This window comes from Rana temporaria, chromosome 2, assembly GCF_905171775.1.
Source record: "Rana temporaria chromosome 2, aRanTem1.1, whole genome shotgun sequence".
NCBI lineage: Eukaryota > Metazoa > Chordata > Amphibia > Anura > Ranidae > Rana > Rana temporaria.
The window spans coordinates 303891639-303911305 of NC_053490.1; the positions used below are offsets into that span (position 1 = coordinate 303891639).

Below are 19667 nucleotides of genomic sequence, written 5' to 3' on the forward strand. Positions count from 1 at the left end.
CAGAGGAAACCGGTCGTGTGTACATTTTCGTCGAGGAAACTGTCGAGAACCTCGACGAGCCAAAAAGAGAGCAAGTTCTCTATTTCCTCGACGGGAATGGAGAAACTTGCCTTGTCAAATTCCTCGACAGCCTAACAAGGAACTCGACAAGGAAAACGATGTGTTTCGCCCGTCGAGTTCCTCGGTCGTGTGTACGAGGCTTCAGAGTTTTGTTCATTGGAAAAAAAAAAATTCCATCTTGCTCCTGGAATTTCTCATCACTGTGTTCGAAAGCGAACGCCGATTTCACCCCAGTAACCATTAAAAAATAAATAAAAAAATAAAACAATCGTCGTGAAAAACGTATACTGGTGTATGGCCAGCTTATATGTACAAATGCTTTAGGGCCAGTTCACACCTCATTCGGTCCAGTGCGTTTTTTCTTCTGAACAAAAACACATGGGAAGTAGGTTATACGGCAAAGTTCACCCCAGTGCTTGCAGTTCCAGTGCGTTCCAGATGCTTGAAACACACCAGAAGAAAAAGTAGAACATGCTGCATTTTACCTGCACTGTACTGGAATGCTGAAAAACGCATCAAAAACGCACTGGAAAGCACCTAATCCCACTGGAACACATGTGTCCTTATTTAAGGTTAAGAAAAGAGAGGGGAAATAAATGCACTAGTCTGCATCAAAAACGCACTGGAAAACACCTAATCGCACTGGAACACACGTGTCTTTATTTGAGGTTAAGAAAAGAGAGGGGAAATAAATGCACTAGACTTCATCAAAAACGCACTGGAACACATCAAAAACGTGTCAAAAAACGCACATGCAGAAAAGCATCGGGAACGCATCCGGACTGCATTTCTATGGTGTGAACTGGCCCTTAGAATACTTTAGATAAACTGCTATGCAACAGAGGGTACCTGACAAACTTTTGATGTTCAATTGGGCAAACACAGCTTTTTATTACATACATAAATGAAAACATTAACTGGACAGTTCATTTGGCCTCAAAGGCCAATCATCCGATCCTCTGTGAACACTGGTATGGACGTGTTTTTTTTCTTTAATTTTGCCAATCTTAGACCAGGTTTCTGCACAGATGTCAATGTAAATCGCAAAAAGTAATACAGGAACTAGTTTTTGAAATTGGTGCAGCGCCGCAGATGCGGCGTCGCACCGATTAGGACAGTGCCATTGCCGACAATTGCCGGCAAATGCCGCCGATATGAGATGCGAATTGACATGTCAGGTTTTTTTCATGCAACCATTGCCGGCAGTGATCATTGTATTCTGATGGCTAGGAAACCTCCAGCTGTCAGAACACAATAGCGCAGCGGGTGGGATGCCCCCATCTACACTGACTGGGCTGATGTAGAAATCAAGCAATTTTATTTCCTTCAACCAATGCTGTATCCTGGCCTAGGCCAACAAGGCCCAGGCCTAGGGCAGCACTTTGCAGGGGGGCAACACGGAAAGAGTCCCCGTGGGCTTGCGCTACACTGTTAGTGTAGCGCTAGTCTTATGGGGTGGACAGGGCTGAGAGGCCCCCATAAAGCGACCGCACTGCTTCCGTTATGTGGACGGCCGGCATTCCGCAACTGTGGGAGGGGGGGGCGCTGCTTCTAATTTTGACTGGACCACAAACCTTCCTCACTGTGCTATATGTTTTCTGCTGCACCATATATTTTCTTAGTCCTATCCATTAAATGATCAGAAATTTGTGCTTAAAGTAGAACTATAGGCAACACTTTTTTTTATTTTTTTTGAGTAAGGAAGGGTTATAGCCCCTGTCAGTTTATTTTTTTACCATCCCTGTCCCATTGAAGAGATTTCCCTTCACTTCCTGCCTCATAGCCAAACAGGAAGTGAGAGTAAATCTATGCAAATTAAGGGAATTCATTGCCCCCCCCCCCTCCCAGGCCCTCAGGACTAGTGTCCCTGCTCTAAAATTTCAGGGCGAATCTTAAACAGCAAGGGGTGTGGCCTTGACAGAAAGGGGGGGTCATTTTTAAATTAGGGGGTGCACGAGTTTAGTCAGGCCTAGGGCAGCACAAAATCTAAATACATTACTGCCTTCAACCCATGGTTGAAGGGAAGGAAATTGTATACTGCATGCCTTGCTTTACATATGCAATGAAGAGACAAATGAGAGAGAAGAATTGCTAGAAGGAAAGGGAGTTCAGATTGGTGCTTTTTGTTTCTGGTAAACATAAGATCTGCTTCAATGATCTGTCATGATATTATTCTCAAGGGACCTTTATTGGGCCTCTGCAGACTTCATCTTTAATTATATGCCTAGGAAACTATGTAAACTCCCCATATGACATTTGATATTACCTCCATAGGTCTGACTTTGGGCACCAATATTATAGGCTTTCAATACAGTAAAATTATAATATTACCACCAGTTTTATACGGAAAGATACGTTTATGACTCTAAACTACAACACACTGTTATTCAGCAGTGAGTTTGAGCAGGAACAAACATTGACAAAACCCTGAATAAATATAATAATTTAGGCAGGTATGTTATTTTTGTTACCACATTACAGCCCAGCCAGGACAGGCGATATGCATCCAAAGTATGAAGGAGGCTATTAAGCTTCCAGAGGAGAGATTGGTAATTATAGCCTCATAATGGGACAAATAGTCTTTAATCAAGAAGACTCCCAAATATGGCCATTTCCCACTGGTATTGGAATGTTTTATGAAGAGACTGGAGTAAAGGGGGAGGGAGAGGTATGTTCAAAGCTTTTAATTTCATGGGATTGACATGCAGACCTGAAAGCATACCAAATTGAGCTAAAATATTGTTCAAGTTAGGTGGTGAAATAAGCTGATTCCCGCATTAATTGTGTGAGGGGCTCTATAAGACCCCTTTAACACTGAGGAGTCTTTCAGGCGGTTTAGCGCTAAAAATAGCGCCTAAACACTGCCTGAAAAACTCCTGCACTGCAGTCTCAGTGTGAAATCCGAGTGCTTTCACACTGAGGCGATGCGCTGGCGGGACCGCTCCAAAAGTCCTGCCAGCAGCATCTTTGGAGCGGTGAGAGGATCGGTGTGTTTACCCCCTATTGAAAACAATGGGACACCGCGGCTATACCTCTGCAGAGGCGCACTGTGGGCAGTATTAACCCTTTTTCAGCCACTAGCGGGGGTTAAAACCGCACCTGAGGAATTTTCGGCCAAAGTCCCACTTTTCTAGAACATAGAGCAGGTACGGCCCGGAAATATTATCGAAAGCCTTTCTTATGTCAAGAGAAAGGAGCATAAATGGTGTCCCCTAATGCTTGGAGGCCTCAACCAGGAGAGCATTTTTTTATATGTGATCACTGGCTTGTTAGTAGGCATAAAGCCAAATTGGTCTCTGTGGATAAGGCCTCTAATGCCTTGAGTGGCAAGAATTTTAGTCAGAAGCTTGATATCAACATCCAAAAGAGATATTTGCCAAATGTTAGACCAATGGGTGTCATCTGTATTAGGTTTAAGAATCATAGCAACAGAGGCCTGGAAGACAAATGTATTTTATATGTCTCCATGATTTTATCCATGTACATATTCGTTTTAGTAAATCACTACAGAATTGCTGCCACTTAATTCTCAACAAACTGTACTGTATACGGGTGATGGAGCTTCTACTAATGATCACTACTGTAATGCCCCGTACACACGCTCAAGATTTACGACGGGAAAAGTCAGTCAGGAATCCCGACGGGAAAAAAAGAGAGCTGGTTCTCTTTTTTTTGCCGGCGGGTTTATCAGTTTTCCCGCCGGAAAAACTGTGAGGGAGCATAAACACGGCCGGGATTCCCGGCCAAAAGCTCTCCTCTCAGTTTTCCCGTTGGAAAACCCAGTCGTGTGTATGGGACATTACAGCTAAACTCCAGGTCTTTTGAAGTGTAAGAAGACAATGACTTTCCTAAACCCAGTCTCTGCTTGGAAAGTGAAACAACTAAGCTGTAGAGTGAGAGACAAGGAGTTTCCTATTTTTGGAATGTACTAACTAGCACCAAACAGGAGAGTAACATACCAAGGTCTCAAAAAACAGGCTACTGCAGCAACACAATATATGTTTTTTAATGCAAGCAGTGTAAGTACTCACATTAGATTTAGAATCACTTGCAGTCCTTGTGCAGCAGAACTTAGTCTGGAGGAGGTATAAACAACACAATTCAGTTGTGCTGCAGTGCTCCCCCCCAACTTCCTATCAATCCCTGTTCTGAGCCACATTCCTGTCTGCATAATGTGTCCGTGTTTCAGGTGGACTGAAACCCGGACACATGATTCAAAAGTCAGTTACAGCATTTTATATAAATACTGCTTACAGCTAGAAAAAAATTGCACGTTTCATATAAAGGCAGCTTCAAAGAGCGAATTTTTCACATGAACCATTTTAACACCACAAAATATATTATGTTAGATATTACTGAAATATTATTCTTATTGTTACAAGGTTATTTAAAATTTAGGCCGCTGATGAGAAACCTGCTAAAGGCCCATTTCTGTCAAAACTCCTCTTCTGCCTTATATGGGTAAAAGGTTTGTTCTCATTTCTGTGGAAAAAAGAGGAATGAGCTGTAATTAATGCCCTACTCCAGCCAAAAAAATTATTTGCATAGAGTGTTGAAGGGGTAGACTTCAGGTTCAGCAGGGACCAGATGAATTTCCATCGTAGTGTGGTCGATTATTTAAATCTGTCGAAGGAACAAGCTGGAAAATTGGTGGGTGCAGCTGTCATAATGAAATTTCATTTTTTTTATACGATAGAACAAAAAATTCAAGGTTATAACAATTAAATTTGAGCTGCAGTCAGGTTTTAAGTAAGTCAAGCTTCAAACAAATCCATACAAATGAAGGGAATCTCTCACCAGAACTAGTGTCCACATTGGAAGAATTCCCCTCAATTACTTTTCTGGGGAAAATGCTAAGTTTTTTTTTTTACTTTCACCTTCAATGATAATGGTAAACAGGACCAATAGAGAGGGTGAATCTCCCTATTGGGGGCACAGACAGTGACAAAAACCTAATAGGTGTTCCAATCCCTCCCCACTATATCCAAAACTAAGGAAAAAAAAGTGTTGTCTTAAAGTGGAGTTCCACCCAAAAATGGAACTTCCACTTTTTGGAATCCTCCCCCCCTCCGGTGTCACATTTGGCACCTTTCAGGGGGAGGAGGGAGCAGATAGCTGTGTTATACAGGTATTTGCTCCCACTTCCGGGCATAGATCACATCGGTAATCAGGTGACCTACGCCACTTCCGGCGCCTACTCTGTCCTCCCCCGCTGTCTTCTGGGAGACACACAGGTCCCAGAAGACAGCAGGGACCAGTGAGAACGTGCAGCGTGACTCGCGTATGAACAGTAGGGAACCAGGAAGTGAAGCCTCAAGGCTTCACTTCCTGATTCCCTTATCGAGGATGGCGGCGGCAGCAGCCAAGAGCCGGCTGACAGATCGGCTTCGGCTGCCGACATCGCAGGTGCCCTGGACAGGTAAGTGTCCGTATATTAAAAGTCAGCAGCTGCAGTATTTGTAGCTGCTGGCTTTTAATATATTTTTTTTCGGCGGACCTCCGCTTTAAGTCACTTGGTCTTATTTCTGCTATCACTCCTCTATGTTTTTAAAAAAAGTGGGCTGTGTATGACCTGCCTTAGTAATGTTTGTTATGCTTATCTTCTAACTAACTAATCAGTGGTATTGATGAATACTGCTGGATTTTAATTGATTGCTGTAGGCCTCACCTCCCCTTTCCCTTGCTACAGTTTTAAAATTCTTGCTCACAGTGTGCATTACTATATCACAAAGATATAATCAGTGTAATATATTAACTTTATTAATATTCACAAATTTTCACTTATGATCTTTCTCTTCTCACTTAATAGTTCCAAATGCGTCCAAGAACAATGGCAGCATGATGTCCTCCCTATCTCTACATAAAGAAAGCCTCATAGGTGGTGTGACCAATCCAAACGAAGTTTTCTGTTCTGTCCCTGGGCGCCTATCACTACTCAGTTCCACATCGAAGTACAAAGTGACAGTGGGAGAGGTCCAGAGACGGTTGTCTCCTCCTGAGTGTCTCAACGCATCCCTGCTTGGAGGAGTTTTACGGAGGTCAGTAAAAAATATTAGTTCATTTGTATATGTTGTATGCCAATGTAGCTAATATCTAGAACTGGAAGGAATAAAGAGAATACTTTAATAAGTATAAACCAGCTTATTGTCTTTGATTGGAAAACCTAATTTTTTTTGTTGTCAAAGAAACATTATACTTTTACTTAAATTAAACTTTCCCTCGTCTAAACTCTTCAAATCAACTGGCTGGCCAGCTGACTAAGGGTGACTGTGTCTGTTTAGCTTTTCCTTTACATTATCATAGTAAGGTAATTTCCTTCCTAGGATATGGTCTTATTTTTGTATGGCAGAAAGCACGCAAGAGCATTACTGTTGGCCCACCTGCTCAAAAGCGCTAAGAGGCCTTCTTCAGCAGAATAAGCCATAGCATTTGATGATGCGAACATCTGAAGTGTGTTTTAGGCATTAGTAGCTTATAATCGGGGCATTTATTTAAACTTATAGAAATATCTGTGAAGCTATTAGGTCTCAATTGTGTAACTGTACATATATATTAATTGATAGTCTACTTTTTTTTTCTTTTAGGGCAAAATCAAAAAATGGTGGTCGCTGCCTTCGAGAAAGGCTGGAAAAAATTGGTTTGAATTTGCCTGCAGGAAGACGTAAAGCTGCCAATGTTACTCTGTTAACATCATTAGTGGAAGGTAAGACATACCCAATATGAGAAGTTTATTCAAATCCCTTTTTAGACTTAAAGTGGAAGTTCAGCCAAAAACTAACGCTAAATCTACTTGCAGCCACATCGTAAGACTAACCTATATAACCCTGTAAATCAGAAATCGGCATACATACCATTTCTGCAACCAGTGTGGAAGAGACAGCCGACAACGGCTGGGAAATGCCTTGGAAATGACATCACTCATAGAGTTACTAGGGGGCTTCCGTTGTCTGCTGCCTCTCCTGCACTCACCTAAACAAAGAAGCTGCCACTGACAGCTTGGAACCGGACCGGTTTAGCTGCAGAAAATGTATGTATAGCGATTTTTGCTTTACAGGCCTAGATAAATAAGTCCTAGAATGTGGCTGCCAGTAGACTAATGCCGTGTACACATGATCAGGCTTTTGTCTGACCTAAAGCACATCGGAATTCCAACGGAATTCCATTGGAGTGAATAGAACATGTTCTATATTTAAACTCTGATGGAATTTATCGGAATTCCGGTGGAATTTCTCCGATGGGGCATATACACGGTCGGAATTTCCTATGGAAAAAGTCTGTCTGACTTTTTGTGTACGCGGCATTAGAGTTTGTTTTTGGCTGAACTTCTACTTTAAAGACATTTACGAGTAGAAAACTATATCAACTCTATTATTACTCTATCTTTACTGTATAGTCTATTCTTTATACTAGTATGAATAGCTTGCTGTACCAGGAAACACTTGCATTTCCAGCTTGTGTAAAGAGAACCTGTAGGTTTGGGTCCTGGAAGTAGCAATACCCGCATTCAAATGTTTTATAATAGTGGGCAATGATTGTGATGGACCCCCGTACTCCTGAGGAGTATGTCTGCATAAAAGTTTCCCTTGCCCGGTACCAGCGCGATCCAAGATCCCTTAGCCCACCCAGTCACTAGCCATAACTCAGTGTAGGGTTGATAAAAGCATAAAACTTTTATTGAAGAACAGACACAAGTATATATCCCTGGGGACAATCCCCCCTCCTTGTTGGCATAGAGACACAGGGCGGGTAAACTTTACAACCAATAACATGAGGCACAGGTACATTCAAACATTTCAACAAATCTTATAAACAAAAACTGGGCACTCAGCAAACTTTATTGGGAAGGACACTTTCCCTTTACTTACTTTACCTTTGATCTTCATGTTTGGAACATGCATAATACACTCAGTAAAGAGGGTGGTGTAGCATTAGTGACTGTATTAACCCCATAGGCCCAGCTGGAAGAGGTGTGGCTTCACGGTCACCCTGTGCTCCTAATAGACACAGAGTAACTTACACATAAGAGGGTGTTTCCCGACCTCTCTAAGGTAAGCTGGGTTCCACGGGTCCCCCACCCAAAGTGACTCCTGTCACAATGATTTTTCAGAGTTTGGGTGAAAAAATTACATTTAAAGTGTATCAAAACCCAAAAAGGATACTAATATATTGCAGCCTGCCAGTCAATACATGAGGTGCCTTTGTTACTTTCCTTTCTTTCAGTTTGTTTTTATTTTCTCTCAGTAAATGTGTGTGTCACTTCTTGTCCCTGGTAGCTATGCTTACTTACTCTACTGTATCTATGGAGCAAGACATAATTGTCACACAGGCTGGACTTCAAACATGTCTGCATTTAATTATCTCCATTACATGGGGGATGATGAGAATAGTAGCTACACAAGATATTGTTTTTGCTACCAGTTAATCTCACAAAAAAAGTGTGAAGTGCATTTCTGGCACCTGTTAAAAATGTTCTTAGCATGAAAAATTAAAACACATATAAGTTTTCAAAACACCATAGATCTTAACACATGGTATGTTATTGTAACTGTCCTGTTCTTCTATCTAGGGGAGGCTGTGCATCTTGCTAGAGACTTCGGCTATGTCTGTGAGACAGAGTTCCCAGCTAAAGCTGCAGCAGAATACCTGTGTCGGCAACACTCAGACCCAACAGAGCTCCACACAAGAAAGAATATGCTGCTGGCTACCAAGTAAGTAGCAGGCCTTTAACCCTCCTATACTGTCATGGGGAATGCTTTCCTTACAATAGATCTGCCATTTTATTGCCTGCAGTAAGCAAATGGTTCAAAGACAATGACATTGTGGTTCAAACATCACATTAATGCAGAGCTGCATGAATAGAATATGCAAAAAACTTGCCCATAACAAGTCCGATCTTAGGTGCTCCAAAAGTAAAAATAGGATCTGATTGGGTCACCCTGGGAGCTGACCATTTTTCTTGACTCCAGTTTTATGGAATATGTTGGTTAGAATTAAACATAATGTCAAGCATAGCGAGCCAAAGCAAAAATAATTTCCAGTTGCAGACTAGCTCATTTGACACGATGATAAGGAGAAATGTAAATTGTTGTAATTTATAAGACACAACCAGAATACATCTTTCCTGGACCAGTCTCCAGTAAACTGAAATTTGATTGACTGGTATGGATTTCTGCATTCCTCCCATCAGTGTACTATATTTCTCCACAGCCAATTCTCATGATATAAGCATTATGTAGGGCACAAAAAAAAACTGTATATTTTTTTTTCAGTAACCTGCTATAGTTGTCAACCCTTATGCTGGCCATAGACTATATGAAAAATCGACCAAACCCATTTTCGAAAAACGAACATTCGGCCGTGAGAGCAAACGATATTGCCATCATGTAATGACCGATAAATCGTTCAGTGGACATAAATGAATACATTTTTTAAATTTTTTTTTTACATACACCTGGTGCAAACAGTTCGGATGGGAAGCACATTAACCTTTCAATTTATCGTTCGTTCTGCAGAAGATTTGCAAACTTGTCCTTCGTTTTTTCGGCTCAAAAACATCCCAATGATTTTCGATTCCATGCCCATTAACTGACCGGAAAACTAATGAACTGGCCAAATTACCGAATTTCTGACAGATTTTCGTATAGTGTGTGGCCAGCATTAGCTACAATAAAGTATTACTCAAATACATGTTGATATAAAACGTGTGGGGTCAGCCCAGCAGTTTCCAGTGGAGCAAGGCTTTGCGCCATGCCATGTTGGCCATAATTTTGATAAAGTGAACAGATTTTCACAAAGTGAAAGTGATTCTTTCTAGTTAGGGATCTGCCTAAAACTCAGCTTGCATTTGCTCCCCCTGCTGTTCACTGGCTCACTTTCGCAGTACTTCCTTGTGACAATTTTGGGTGCCTGGGTGTAGTATCCTTAGCTCTGTGTAAGCTCTACATTTTAAATTGTATTAAAACATAGACAGTGTCGGTAGAGCAGTGGACGATGTCAGAAGAGCAGTGGACAGTGTCAGTAGGGCAGTGGAGAGTATCAGTAAGGCAGAGATTGGTGTCAGTCAGTAGAGCAGTGGATGGTGTCAGTGGGGCAGTGGACGGTGTCAGCAGAGCAGAGGATGGTGTCAGTAGGGCAATGGAGAGTGTCAGTAAGGCAGAGATTGTTGTCAGTAGAGGGTGTCAGTAAGGCAGTGGACAGTGTCAGTAGGCAGTGGATGGTCCAGGTAGGGCAGAGATTGTAGTCAGTAGGGCAGTGGACAGTGTCAGTACGGCAGTGGACAATGTCAGTAGGGCAAAGATTGATGTCAGTAGGGCTGTGGATGCTGTCAGTAGAGTAGAGATTGGTGTGAATACAGCAGTGGATGGTGTAAGTCATTTTTAATTTTTTTTTACAATGTTATTTTTTATTATTCTTTTATGAGCCCCGTTGGGGGGGGGGGGCTTTGGTGAAATATTAGGGGTCTATATAGACCACTGATGTTTCACTTTAGAGACAGAGAAAGGGACTGAGGACAGAGATTCCCCAGTCCCTTCCTCTGCAGCCTCAGTTGCACTAAACAGTGAATGAATGGGAAGTGCTCTGTGCTGAGTGGCTTCCTGGTCATTCATGTCGGTAAATGACCCCTCCTCCCCCTTTCCCAGGGTCCTATCATCCTCTGCCTTCCCTCATCGCCCCACAGTTGTACCACATTAGCTGGGGAAACCCCTCTTCTCTGGACACACTGCCAACCGTGCAATGTCTACGGGGGAAGGGGGGACTATCCAGCCGGAGGATCACTCTAAGTAAACCCGATGAGCTGGCAGAGAAATACAGAGCCCAGGAGAAACAGCCTGAATCCGAACACCGGCACCCGACTACTGCTACTGATGTTGCATTTGGTGTTGACCTCCTGTTAACACCCTCAAGATTACATATGGGCTGGCGTAGTGGCAACCAAGCCTTTTACTGTAGGTTGGTTTGAGATGTGGGTTGCTTAGTGTCAGCCAAGCCCAACCTGGCACCCAACATAGTTTACATTGCTTGTGAAAAAAATTGTAATGTACACAATTGTGGTCTGTTATGCTTAATTCATTGAAATATTATTTAAGCACCTTGCAGTATTAACAGTTATATAATTCATAGTCATGGATTCAGTGAGAAAGATACCACACTAATTCATAACTCTAATCTTTACCTTGCAGGCAAATTTGCAAAGAGTTTGCTGACTTGATGGCTCAAGACCGTTCTCCATTGGGAAACAGCCGTCCATCTCTTATTTTGGAGCCAGGTGTACAGAGCTGCCTGACTCACTTCAGCCTAATCACACATGGCTTTGGAGGTCCAGCCATATGTGCAGCACTTACTGCTTTCCAGAACTACCTACTTGAGTCACTTAAAGGCATGGACAAGATCTTCATGAACAGCACAGGGAATGGACATTCAACGGGGGAATCTAAATCTTCGGAGAAAGACATTAAACATAGGAAATGAATATATGTGACAGCCACAGTGGGGCCTGGAATGAAACGATGACTGCTAGACAGCCAAGACAGGTTTGCCCAGTGGTGCACCTGGGAGCTAGACCAACAATTCTGCATGTTTTCAGCATATGGAGTTTCACATAAAAAACTCTAAGCCTACTGAGGAGGGTTGATGGGAAGACGATGACAGAATCTCACTAAAGTGAATTAAATATCAGCTTTGTTTGCCAGGAACACAGACTACTATACAGTTACCAGACTCATTGCAACACTCTTGCACAGTATGTATGAATATGCTCGATCACAAAAAAAAAATGGATTCTCTGTTACATAGGAAGCAGTTATTGCAAGGATCACACACCTCAATCATATGCCTTTGCTTGATCTTCAGTTGTACAACCAAATGTTGACATATGTTTTACTTTAGCTGAGATATTCAGATTTAACACAAAATTGTATCTATGAAGAAAGTGGAGAACGTTTATGACAATCTACAGTCAGAGTTCTTAAACTCTAGCAAACTTTTTTTTTCAGGTGTAAGCTATAGCATAAAGGCAGCTACTTGTGTTATAATTCGGTATGGAAAGAGTGAGGTTCCTGAACACATACTGTATGCTTTAGGTTTGCTGTGTCAGACACAAGCATGGGAGTAGTTCATACATCCAATACAGCAATGCAGTAACTTTCTAAGCTGTGGTCTTTAAAGAGTCTGTACACTTGATCTACAGTTTTTGTTCTGCAGAGACTCAGGCCTCGTACACACGGCCGAGAAACTCGACGGGCAAAACACATCGTTTTGCTCGTCGAGTTCCTTGTGAAGCCGCCGAGGATCTCGGCGAGCCAAATTTTCCCATTGCTTTCTTTTTGGCCTGACGAGATCCTTGGCGGTTTCCTTGTTGAAAAGTGTACACACGACCGGTTTCCTCGGCAAAAATAAAAAAAAACAGCAAGCTTCTTGCTGGTTTTTGCCGAGAAACTCGGCCGTGTGTACGAGGCCTCAGATTAAATGAATTACTGAACAGCCTCTAAAGCCCCATACACACGATCAAAATTTTCGATGGAAAAAGTCAGACGGATTTTTTCCATGGAAATTCTGACCGTGTGTATGCCCCATGGGAGAAATTCTGATGAATTCCATTGGAGTTTAGATATAGAACATGTTCTATTTTACTCCAATGGAATTCCATCGGAATTCCGATGTGAGTATGGCCGGGCAAAAGCCAGATCGTGTGTACGGGGCATTAAAGACTCCAGTGATGAGAACTACCTTCTGGAGTTCCCAGCTTAAATGAATCAACACAGAATAAACATTATATGGTCTTTATTATGCTTGCAAAAATGTTTGGCTATGGCGCACTTAAACTTGTGTGTGTTCTACTTATAGGACCTATAATACACATCCTAGAAAGTCTCAGTATTAGTATTTGGGAGGCTTTGTTTCCTTAGGCAATAATTTCCTGCCTGCAGTAATTTAGGCTCAATGGATAAAATGTTCATTATTAATCTTCTTTATTAACCTGAAACCAGGGACCACCTCCCCCAATCTGTCCCCTCAAAGATTTAATTAACATAATAATAACACAAATTGTCCCACGTGTACGAAAGCTAAATATATTATCCTACATATTGCCTCCAATAAGTTTTGTCCACCTAAAAACACTGCCATCATTTATTTAATTTTATTCAGATTCATTATATAAAATACAAGACAAGATCAAATAAGTCGACTGGCAGTAATTTATTTCCAATGCGTAAAATACATGAGCTGCCTGGGTAACTAGAACAATAAAAAACAGATTCCCTATAGTAGTGCTCTACAGAATTTGAATGTAAAGTTAAAACATTTTTGTCTAGTTTTGGATTGAGTATGGAATGCTTGAGACCCCCGTAAGGTATTTTGATTGTTGTCTGTGTAATATTGCCAAGATTTCTCATCACTTCTGGCTGTGGAGAAAAAATTAAGAATTGACCAAGAACTGAGAGAAAATCTCTTTGAAGTTAGGGGGAAATCCTCTCTAAAAGGTTATTACCAGGCGACCCCACTGGAAGATTTCCACTCACTTTCTGGTGACAATCAAAATGTCTGGATTTCCCATCACTATCTGTACCAAAGACAATGGTGACCAGGAAATAGAAAAGGTAAATTTCCCGGACGGGGACTGCACTCTATTAAAGACTAAGGGCAAGCCATAGACCAGGGGTCTCAAACTGGGGGCATTGCAAAGCTGACAGTTACAAACCTGACTCCCACAGGCAGAGGCATGATGGGACATGTAGTTTTCGCAACAGATGGAGGACCGCCAGTTTGAGACCCCTGCCATAGACGATTTGATTTTCTTTTTTTTCAACCACGAGATGAAGGAAAGAAAATTTGCTAGATTCCCCCGTGGATGCAGACACTATTGTGTTTTGCCGGCAGAGAGCCAGCAGAACACAATGGTTATTGCTAGCGACTATAGCTACTGGCAGCAATCACTTGCAAAAAAAATTTGACAGACTGGTTTTGTCCAGTTGGTTTCTTGGGTACAACTGGCCAGTCCATAGGTGGATCAAATCTCGGCAAGTTCCTGCAGAACCGGTCAAAATTCAATCCATCTATGGCTGGCTAAAGCTAATCTTTTAGTGAGACTCCATAGTAAGGAATAGAGATAAGAACCGGAAGATTTTGGCCTCCAGAGTCCCTCGATCAATCCATTCATTGTCCACTAACAGTGGTAATATTTTTTGGGCTGTCTCTTTTAACCAAAACATTGATACTGACCATCTAGTATCAGAAATCACTAATGCTTATTATAATGCCCAATATACCACTATTTATTGACACTAGCCTATTGTTTTAATTTTACCTAGTGCAATGAGAATGATTCATTTTAAAGATGGCCTCTCTAAAACCCTGAAGACCTAAAAAAAAAAAACAATACAGCCATTATTCCTACTGAAAGTGATTTTAGTAGTGACTCTGGAATGAATAAGCTGCTCTCTAATGGTCCTGATGTCACATCTACAAGAATGCAAAGCCAAATAAATCACTGTCGGGGGTCAACAAGGCAGTCAGCCTATTCATGTGTTTAACTTCCACATTTAGGAAGGAGGTGAATAAAACATTTATTTATATATATTTTCCATCCGTTATTACAGAGTTAAAGCAAAACAGCTACATTTGCAGTTAAAATGCATATACTTTATGTGAACACTTTTATCTGCCAAATAATTGTAATTCTGATTAGTCAGTCACTGATTCACACATCCCTGATACGCAGCATAGCAATGAGGATGAGACCACTTTTCACTACTTCAGCTTTTTTGTTACATTTGCCTGCTCGTTGAATGATTATCACTTCGCTGAAGAGGTCCTTCTTTTCTATGGTTCCTCCTGTAAATTCATATACAACTCCCCTTACAGCTATAAGAGCCTGAAAACATGTTAGTTTGACAGCCCTGTGCAATGCAATGTGATGATTGGTTCACAGTACAGAACCAACTTAATCTGATTTCTGCTTTGTGGGAAATGTTGTAAAAGTAATTTAAAGATGTATCTCAGGTAGTTACATCAGCAGTATTTAAAATACATGTAATACTTTTAATGGGTACATATCTGGATTGACATTTGGATTATTTAATCTGGTCTGGTGTTTCCTTATAAGCAAGAATCCTATTATGAATTATTTTGCATTACTGCTTCACTTCTTTGAGCCAATCCATATTAATGATCTCTAGTGAATCTGAAGTCAAGATCATATCGGGTCAATACCATATCAATCTTAACAGCCAGTTCTATATTTTAATCCAAAAAGGACAAGCACCTGGCCTGTATACTACTAGCTTAGCATATGCTGAAAGCCAACATAAGCATTTAAAAACACCAGTACGTGGAAAAAAAAGGATATTATACTCAACTTTCCTCCAGCTTTGGTAAAGAAGGGGATGACACCATCCTCCTGATGATGAGATCCTGGGGAATGCTGAGTACTCCAAAACTGGCGAGAAGACACTGCATAACATAGAGATTTGGACTACTCCACATTCCCCAGATCTTGCTGGATGAAGGTTGCATTCAGCTTTGCCTTGGCACTTTGGGCAGAAGCCAGGGAAAAGTTTGAGCTGCCCATACATTAGAACAGGGGTCTCCATACTTTTCAAGCAAAGGGCCAGTTTACTGTCTTTGAGACTTCAGGGGGGGCTGGATTCTGACCAATGGGGGTAGAAAATTCCCCAGGGCCGAGCATCAGTGAGAATAAACATGGCCCAAGTGTTGGTGGGCAGTAGGAGGAGGAATAGTGCTCCATCATTGCTATTAGTGGAAGAAATAGAGCCCCATTGTTGGTGTCATTGGGAGGAATAGTGCCTCATATTGTTGGGAGCAATACTGCCCCAAGGGCCGGATAAAGGCTAGAAAAGGGCCACATCCGGCCCTCGGGTTGCAGTTTGGAGACCCCTGCACTAGAAGAACAGTGTTTGAACCTTTTGTTTCACGAATGCTTGTTCCATTTTCTAACCATTAGTAGGGTCAAATCAACATTTGCTTTTCACCTAAATGACAATAAAACTTGAAGGAGCAGAATGGAAAAAAAATTCTCAAATTAATACATTTCTAACAGCGTATATGTTTTTTTTTCAGGAAATGACATTCATTCCAAAATTGAATGTTAAAAGCAAATGAAGTGTTAAAGTACTTTTGAACAACATTTATCAAATCATCAAATAGGCTGAGATTATTTTTTATTTTTTTGGTTTATAGGAATATTCCTACAAATAATATTAGTTCACAAATATACTAGTTTATGGCTAGCTAATACTTATGTATACTTTCTCACTGTTTTACCCCTACAGGTGGTATTTCAAATATTTATTCTGCTTTTCAGAAAGGTAGGGGGGCATTACATGATCAAACCTTGCCATTTGGAAGCAAGGTCTGCTTTAAAGTGTATATAAACCTTCACATATCCCAGTGAATTGAACAGCCTCATATGATACACAGATGAAACAAATCCTCCCACATACATTTAATGCCCCGTACACACAATCGGATTTTCCGTTGGGATAAACTCAGACGGATTTTTCTGATGGAATTTCGTTCAAGCTGTCTTGCATACACACTGTCACACCAAATTCCGACCGTCCAAAACGTGGTGACGTACAACACTATGACGAGCCGAGAAAAATGAAGTTCAATGCTTCCGAGCATGCGTTGACTTGATTCTGAGCATGCGTGTTTTTTTCTCCATCTTCCATACAGACGAACGGAATTTCCGATGGAAATTTTTTCATCGGAAAAAAAAAGAACATGTTCTCTTTCTAAGTCCGTCGGAATTTCCAATGGAAAAACTCTGATGGGGCACACACACCGTCGGAATATATGATCAAAAAATTCCATCTGACCATTTCCATTGGAAATTCCGATCGTGTGTACAAGGCATTACTTGTACTGTATATCTGCACATTGTGTTACAAATCTTTCTTCCTGTTTTGGGATAGAGTGTGGAGTCTGGGCATACACTATGTGTGAGATAATTGGAGGAAAGACACACAACCCCCCTCCACATAGGCAGAGGAAGGAAGAAACTTGCTGAGCTGTAGTCTGAATAGACAAGCTCTCTGCTAATCGATCTCGAAGTTCCCTCCCGACACAAATTTCCAGCTGCTTTTATCTTGTGTATTGGAGAACTTGTCAGAAGTTATCATGCTGATAACAGAGAAATGGAGCAGCAGAAAGATATGGCAATTAGGGCTTTGGAGAGAGATAAGTAAACACTACAGATATATGTACCCAGGTCATATTTTTATGAATGGGGTTTACAACCACTTTAACAAAAATAAATGTAAGTTCCTTGGTTATTTATTTAACTTTATGTCAGTGCAAAGACCCACACACTCTCTTCTGGATTAGGTTGGCACTGTGTTAATAAAAATAAAATAAAACAATCTTTACAAAGTGTGCAATACAACAACATAATCATAGCAAATGTATTATCTAGAGATATATAAATGTTACAGTTTCTAGTACACTGAAAAGGGTCCAGTGTAACCATCCAACTTTTCTCTGCTGCCTGGTCCCTGGTTAGAATGGTACACGTATTTGCACATCAGCATTACAGGATGATAAACATCATTTATTTATCAATCAAAAATTGCATATGAATGAGAACAACACTCTGAAATGAGCAAGCATTCGTTAATGTACTTTAGTTCCTGTGTTCTTAATAAATGTGTATTAAGAAATGTCTTACAAAGCTGATGGTGTGCTGATCCTTGCTGGACTACAATCTGGGACAGTGTAATCCTCTAGTTCGCATGTGAGTTTGCTGTCACACTTGTTGCTGCCTTGAATCTGCTTGATTAGACATGTTTGATGTGATCCACACAAATCCACACTCGAGTCGGGTTGTGTTGGTTCACCTGCTCAGGGATAAAAGGCAGAACATATTGTACAAGACTATTTAAAAAAGGAAAGCATTGCAGTATTTGGTAATTATAAATGTTCCGTAACAATATTCAGTATCCAGAAGGTTCAATCTCCTTAATATAATCTTTTAGCTTCCCATATCCTGTTCATTTTACATATCACAGTTATTTTGATTTAGCTGGTCTAGCAGGCTGTCATTTTAAACATCTCTGAGGAATAGCAACTTTGTACTCTGGTGAATTAACATACCTTTTGCAGTAAGTCACTGTGTAGCATAGGCGTGTGCACAGGGTGTGCCAGATGTGCCCAGGCACACCCTTATCACCCTGTTCAGCACAAATCCCCCCTACTGCCCTAGCTCCTCCCTTTCCCCAATCACAGCGCTTCCAGCTTCCCTCCTTTCCTCTCCTGCCAGCAGTTGCTGTGGGGATGTTTTAGAATGAGTGGCAGAAGGGGCTGGTAAATATGTAATTTCCCGGCCCCTTCCCTTTCTCAATGAAGATCGTGAGTGATCGGTAGTGTGTGTTTGAGATTTGGGGTGCACCCCCTAATGCAATATGCTGCGCACACCTATGCTGTGTAGTATGTTTAAGGATGCTCCAAGATGTGATCAGCCTCTTACATGGTCCTCACCACAGGGTCCAGCAAAGCCCTGGAAATACACTTGTATGTGATGACGCTTCCTAGCCCTATTAAAAGAGACTTTTGTACATATTTAAATATGTGTAATTAAATGGGAACATTTTACAGATGTTCAGTGCAAGTTATTTATGAGTGAGTTTGGGGGTATTATTATTATTATTATTATTATTTTTTGGGGGAAACTCTCACCCTTCTTGTGTTTTGGGGGGGGTACCATTGAATCCTAAAAACTTTGTTATTTCTCACACACCTCTGTTGTTGTTAAACAAAGAAAAAAAATGCATACATGAAAGAAAAAATAAAAATGAATTAAAATGTCAAATATGTTTATGTTCTTGTTTCTTTGACAACTAATGCTGGCCACAATGATATATATGATAAAAAATATACATGTAGCACTGGTGGTTGAGGAGAAACCGCAATATTTCCAGGCCCGGATTTACTCCCTTTGCCGCCCCAAGGCTGGGTCCTTCAATGCCGCACCCGCCTGCGCAGTACAGGGGGGACATTATCCGCCGGGGGACTTTTTTGGCAGGACACTGGGAAGCAGGGGGGGTGCTGCTGCCAAAAATGACATTGAGAACCATCTCACCTCCTTTTCCCTCTGTTTTCTCTTCTCTCACCATCGGTGACATGACATGGGGGGACTCCCGAAATGAAAGTGTCCTCTCCTCTCAGCTGCAGTGCCGCCCCTGCACCCACTGCCGCCCCGAGGCCCGGCCTTGTTGGCCTTGTCTGGAATCCGGCCCTGAATATTTCACTAAATTAATATGATCACTGGGTGTAAAACAGTGAAAACATTTAAGCAAAACAACCAAGCAATTAAAGTGAATGTGCTAATAAGTCCACATAAAAAAGAAAAATAAATAACGTCCATCAATATAAAATGTGAAGTGACGGTGAAGACAATAAACATGTAGCCACATGGATCATCATGGGGAAATTTCTTCCAACTGAGTGAAAATAGATGGTATACGCTTACCAGAACCAATGGATCTACATGTCAGCGACAGCAGATCATGCAGGCATAGGGGATCCCAAAAAGAATCAGCTCAACTTGTCTGGCAACTCTAGGTGGTTGGAACCATGAAACTTGGCCGTAG

General features: G+C 41.3%; 1 protein-coding gene across 1 annotated transcript in view; it reads left to right on the top strand.

The window, feature by feature from the left end:
• TFAP2E (transcription factor AP-2 epsilon) overlaps window positions 1-12329 on the top strand; it is a 49475-nt gene extending 37146 nt beyond the window's left edge. The window contains exons 4-7 of the mRNA XM_040337312.1: window positions 5870-6098; window positions 6645-6763; window positions 8627-8768; window positions 11241-12329. Of these exons, the coding sequence (XP_040193246.1) occupies window positions 5870-6098; window positions 6645-6763; window positions 8627-8768; window positions 11241-11529 (779 nt within the window). The 3' untranslated portion in view covers window positions 11530-12329. The remainder of the gene's footprint in view (window positions 1-5869; window positions 6099-6644; window positions 6764-8626; window positions 8769-11240) is intronic.
• The last annotated feature ends 7338 nt before the right edge of the window (window positions 12330-19667 follow it).